The following is a 5,761-nucleotide window of genomic DNA, read 5'->3' on the forward strand; positions in this document are numbered from 1 at the left end:
ACATCGGATCGTTGGAGATGCTCTAAGAATTGACGTGGTGACTGATTTTTCGGTAATATTCCGACGGGAGAGCGTCCTGGCCGGACTTGGCAACGGCAGCCGACTGCACACAGCCTGCAGAGACAGCAGATCCCCTCTTCCACGTGCCCTACAAGTTGAAACAAATTTAATTATGGTGGCCTAGCACGGGGGATGAAATGTTCAACGTAGACAGCATTATCTCGAGTTCAGTTAACACATGTTGATGCAGTCGTAGGCCCGCGTACCGTGACGGCTCTATATATGCAGCGGCACACAAGTCCTACACTTAGCACATCATCTTCTTCAGAGGAAACAAACACAGAGCTAATTAAATAGCTTAGCTACGACTAAAATGGCGGCGGCGTCCATCGAGAAGATGGAGTGCTGCAGCAGCGGAACGTCGGCGGCAGCGCCACCGAAAGACGAGACGTCATGGGAGTACCACCTGCGAAAGTACCTCGCACTGCTGGCCACGCTGGTGGCCACCTCTACCTACGCGGCAGGGCTGAGCCCGCCGGGTGGAGTCTGGCAGGAGAACGAGGATGGGGGCGATGGGTACAAGGCCGGCGAGCCGATTCTGTACCACTCTCCCCGGTACCTCGCCTTCTTCTACTTCAACGCGACCGCCTTCGCGGCCTCGCTCGTCGTCAACCTCCTCCTCCTTGTCCTGAACGAGAAGCGGACGATCTCTCTCGCCGTCCTCCGGTCCGTCATGGTGCTGGACCTGCTCGCCCTCATGGGGGCCTTCGCCACCGGGAGCTGCGAGGACCCGCCGACCACCGCGTATGTCTCCACGCTCGTGGTCGCTCTCGCCGCCTACGTTGGCATCCAAATCCTCCTAGCTTGGTACGACAAGCAGGACACCTCGCAATCGCAGGAGGAGGAAGGCCCCGACGAAGCGCTCAAGATCAAGGAGCATCGCAAGGAGCTGCTTGTGCTGGCGACGTTCGCCACGGGCATCTCCTACGCCGCCGGCCTGAGCCCGCCCGGCGGCTTCCGCAACGACGCTGCCGAGGGTGGCCACGAGCCCGGAGACGCCTTGCTGAAGGCCGGACAGTCCGCGCGCCTGATGGCCTTCTTCTACTTCAACTCCACGGCGTTCGTGGCGTCGCTGCTCGTCATCGTGCTGCTCCTTGGCCGCAGGATGCAGAGGTACTACGCCAAGATGCAGCTGTACGGGTTCATCCTCGTCGTGCTGCTCGGTCTCATGGGCGCCTACGCCGCCGGGAGCTCCAGGAAGGCGGACACGACGGCCTACGTGGTCGTTCTTGTCGCCGCTGTCCCGGTGTACATCTTCCTCGTGATTCTCGCCAAGGTGCTTGTCTCGGGTCCTCGCGATTACATCCCCTCGCCGCGCAGCCGCCACGCCGACAAGGCGAACACAGGCAACAAGAACGAAGGCATCGAGAAGGCCAAATCTCTGATCCTGCTGCTCGCCACACTCGCCGCCACCATCACTTACCAAGCGGGCATGAACCCGCCCGGTGGCGTCTGGCAGAAAGATGACCCGAAAGGGCACTACAATGCCGGCGACCCGATCCTCTTCTTCACGAACGCTAAGCGCTACAAGGTGTTCTTCTACTGCAACTCGACGGCGTTCGTGGCCTCCTTGGTGGTCATCCTCATGGTCCAGAACAAGAGTCTGGTCAGAGGGCACGCGCTGGAGGTGGCAATGATACTGGACCTGTTCGGCCTCATCGGCGCCTACGCCGCCGGGAGCTGCCGTGACGTAAGCACCTCCGTCTACGTCATGGCACTGGCTGGCGCCGTCCTGGTCTACGTCGTGATCCACGTCGTCTTCTTCACGCTGGACAACCATGACCTCAGTGAAGAGGAGAAGAGGAGGATCGACAAGCGGCGCAAGCGGCTGCTCCTCCTCGCCATCCTCGTGGCCACCATCACCTACCAGGCCGGCCTGACCCCGCCGGGTGGCTTCTGGACTGCGGACGGCACGATCCAAGATGGCGACAAGGTCCACAAGCACCATGCGGGATTCGCGATCCTCGGAGACGTCAGCGGCGAGTACCGGAGGAGGTATTTGGCGTACTTCTACTGCAACTCGACGAGCTTCATGGCGTCCATGGCGCTCATCATCATGCTCGTGAACCCGAACCTGTACCGGCCGGGCATACGGTGCTACGCGCTCTACGTGTGCATGGTCGTCGCGCTGTTCGGCCTGATGGGCGCCTACGCCGCCGGGAGCGCACGGGAGTTGCGGACGTCCATCTACGTCTTTGTGCTCGTCGGCGCGGTGGTCGCCTTCATCCTCATCCAGCTGCTCGTCTTCTTCGAATTCTGCAATTTTTGTGGCGCTTCCTCCTCTGGATCAACCTCCGGCGGCAGCAGCAAAGCGAACGACTCATTGTCCTCTCGGCGGCCACAATCGCCCGACCGCAGCAGTTCCAGTTCCAGTTCGACTTCGAGCCGGCGGAAGTACCTGATGCTGCTGGCGATCCTGGCGGCGAGCGTCACATACCAGGCCGGGCTCACCCCGCCGGGCGGCACTTGGGAGAAATCGGTGCTGGATTTGCACATCATGGAAGGGAACCCGGTACTGCGTGTGACCGACCGCGCCCGGTACCGAGCTTTCTTCTACTGCAACTCTGCCTCGTTCGCGGCGTCGGTGGTCGTCATCGTCCTGCTGCTGCAGGAGTCTCTGCAGGACCGCCGCGGCCTGCTAATCTACGCCATGAACACGGCGATCGTGCTGGACCTGCTGGGACTTCTGGGCGCGTACGCCGCCGGGAGCAGCCGTAAGTGGGACATGTCCGGGTACGTCATCGCGCTGACCGCCGCCGTGCTCGCCTACGTCGCCGTTAACCTCGTGATCGGCCGGAGGGGACGAGGGAGAGTCAGCAGTATCCCGCTGCAGCTCCCTGAAGCTCGTGCCCAGCCGAAAAGAACGGCGAGGTGTTGGTCATCCCCTTGCTGAAGCTGAGTGCAGCTGATGTGGCTTGGCACAGCACTAACTTCTTCTTTTTTTCGTTTCTGAGATATCTTACAACTAGTATTGCAATTCATGGTTAGCAATCAAATCTAACAAGGGGAATCAACTTTGGATAGATGATCCAAGGCTGATTAAGTTTTGGACAAATAACCAATTCTCCCATCTAACAAATCTAAGGGTCTGTAATATTTTTATTAGTTGCATCTCTATTTGTAATTGAAAAAACTCAGTTACAACTCAACTTCCAACTTATATGCATGAATCACCGGTAACACTAGACTTACGGATGGATTGGGTTACAGAAATGTTACAGAGGAACGTGGACTGCCATGGTTGGTTGATTCATGATCCCCTCCTGAAAACCCAAGCCAGACTGTGGACTTCTAGCGCTACTGCGTGAGTTCGTAAGATTTTTTCGTAAAAAAATTCCGTACATGTAGCATTACTCATAAATCACGGTTGCACTGGAATCGAATGGTGTAGGACTTGACTCAGCACGAATTTAATTCTCCTAAAAACTAGCAAAGCGTAAAAATGTGCTTCGCATGTGTCGAGGTTTCGTGTCTCGAAGGATCACGGGTACCTCGGCAACTCCCTTAAGGTTACCGTACACAGGGGGCTAAGAGCATCGTTGTAAGTTCCCCAGAGCCTGCGATGACAACACGATAGAGAGGGACACGGAATTACCCAGGTTCAATTCAGGGCCCTCGTGGAGAGATAACACCCATACGTCATGCCTTCTCTGATATTCATAGCTCGCGAAGCACCAAGAGAGTTTTACAAGGTTGCAACTCGAAGAAGTTGTGATTAGATCTGGATCCCCTTCTATGGAGCAGTTGTCCCTCCTTTTATACAGGAACTGGTCCTCGTCACCACGAAAACTTGGGGGAAGGGTTGCCTCAGGCGTGCCGAAGGAGGGAAACAGTTGTCCCCTACTGTACAAGTGGACTTGGTCCACCCCATTAGTAGAAAACAAGGTTTTCGTCCGAAGCCCCTTGGTGCTTTAGTCCTGGTCAAATTACGAAGAGGGACTAATGGGTCGCTTTAGTCCCGGTTCGAACGGCGCGGGCCACGCCAACCTTTAGTCCATGTTCGTTTGGAATCTTTACCAACCAGGACTAAAGGGGTTGTGGCAGGCTTCCTCTAGAACGAAATACCAACCGGGACTAAGGAAAGGCTTTCTAGATTTTTTTGCTCTCCACGCACCACCCCCTCCCCTGGATCGCCTAACTTTGTAAAATAACAAAGGAAAATTCTAAATTGTTTACCTAGTTGGAATTTTTTAGATTCTCAAAATTCCAAATGGAAATATGAAAGCAGGAAGATTTTAGTTTTGCCAAAAATTCAGAATTAAATTAATAATTGCATCCTGCATAAAGATTACTATTACTTAACCATAAAGGTTAGCCAATTTTTAGATTTTCAAATTTTCAGGTTTTAGGTTTTTCGCAAAAAATAAAAAGATTATTGTTTATTTACATATTTATTTAAGATTATTATTACATCATTACTTTTGTTTATTAAAATAATTATTTGGAATCCAAAAAATAAATAAGTGTGACATCATGGTATCAATAACATGCGCGCGAAGCACTTGGAAGCGGTGGGACGGGAAGGAACTCGGAAGTTAAGTGTGCTAGTGCTAGAGTAGTGGGAGGATGGGTGACCGAGCGGGAAGTTTAACCATGAGTAAGTAATTTGACTGGAGATTAAGTGTAGTTAGAGAATAAACTTGTCAAATAATTGAAATACTAGAAATTCTAAAAAAAAATTGAAAAAAGAAGGAGCGGAAAATTATTAGAAAAAAAGTTGGATAAAAAATTGGATAAAAAATACACAAAATAGCATTTAGTCCCGGTTGGTGTTACAAATCGGGACTAAAGGTCCCTCGTCCTGGCGTGTGTCCGCATCACACGTGGAGGATCTTTTAGTCCTAGTTTGTATTACAACCGAGACTAAAAGGGTGAGGCCTTTAGTCCCGATTGCGCAGTCTCGTTGCGCAACCGGGACTAAAGCCCTATTTTCTACTATTGCCCTCTACCATGTTGCACCGTCCACGGCAAACTTTGCGGAAAGGAGCAACTGCCATGCCTCTTTCTACAGGGGGTGCCAGGTCCTTCCTTATCTTCCAGTACGGAGGGCGTGATCGCCTCCAGCCATGACATGCATCACGGCTTCTGCCATCACCCTTGTCTTCATCTTCACGGGGTATGTCTTGTGGTGTAACCCAGCACGACATCTCCTTAACCCTAGCATGGACTCCTCGTGAAGGGAACTCGCGAGGGCTTCGGGTTCTGCTTCTAGAAATGCCAAGTGTTGACTTCCTCGCGAGGGGCTTCATCTCGTGAAGCCGAAAGACTTCGTGGAGGAAGAAAACAGTCGTGGCTTGTGGATGGGCCGCAAAGGCCCAGCAGCAGGTGGACCATGGTACCCCCGTGCCACTACACCGACAATAGCCCCCGGGTGCTTGGCTCGCACGACCTAGCAACGAAGGGACATGGGCCCTAAACATTGTGGGTCCACGCGGTGGCACGTGGCGGAACGCGTCTATTCTCCTGGACGTGTTGCTTCAATCTTGGCCGTGGAGACCAAACGGCAGGCGATTATATACGTCCTTGGACGTGCTTTGGGTGCGGAACCGCCCCATTCCTTCATACGTTTCGGGAACCGCTCCCGCACTCCTTAAAGCCTATGGTGGGCGTGGTTCGATTCCGCCTTATCTCCTCTACCTATGTTGCTGCCTCCTCACTCCACACCCTTCCTCTAGTTGTGATCGCTCTTGCCCCTTGCCGC

At 53.6% G+C, this 5,761-nt stretch overlaps 1 protein-coding gene across 1 annotated transcript; it reads left to right on the forward strand.

Annotated features, from left to right (window-relative positions):
• Positions 1 to 325: 325 nt before the first annotated feature.
• LOC127317191 (uncharacterized) lies at positions 326 to 3,209 on the forward strand. The gene has a single exon (XM_051347714.2). The coding sequence runs from the start codon at positions 374 to 376 to the stop codon at positions 2,951 to 2,953; it is 2,580 nt and encodes an 859-aa protein (XP_051203674.1). The 5' UTR covers positions 326 to 373; the 3' UTR covers positions 2,954 to 3,209.
• The last annotated feature ends 2,552 nt before the right edge of the window (positions 3,210 to 5,761 follow it).

The sequence above is a fragment of the Lolium perenne genome, chromosome 7, assembly GCF_019359855.2.
Source record: "Lolium perenne isolate Kyuss_39 chromosome 7, Kyuss_2.0, whole genome shotgun sequence".
Classification (NCBI taxonomy): domain Eukaryota; kingdom Viridiplantae; phylum Streptophyta; class Magnoliopsida; order Poales; family Poaceae; genus Lolium; species Lolium perenne.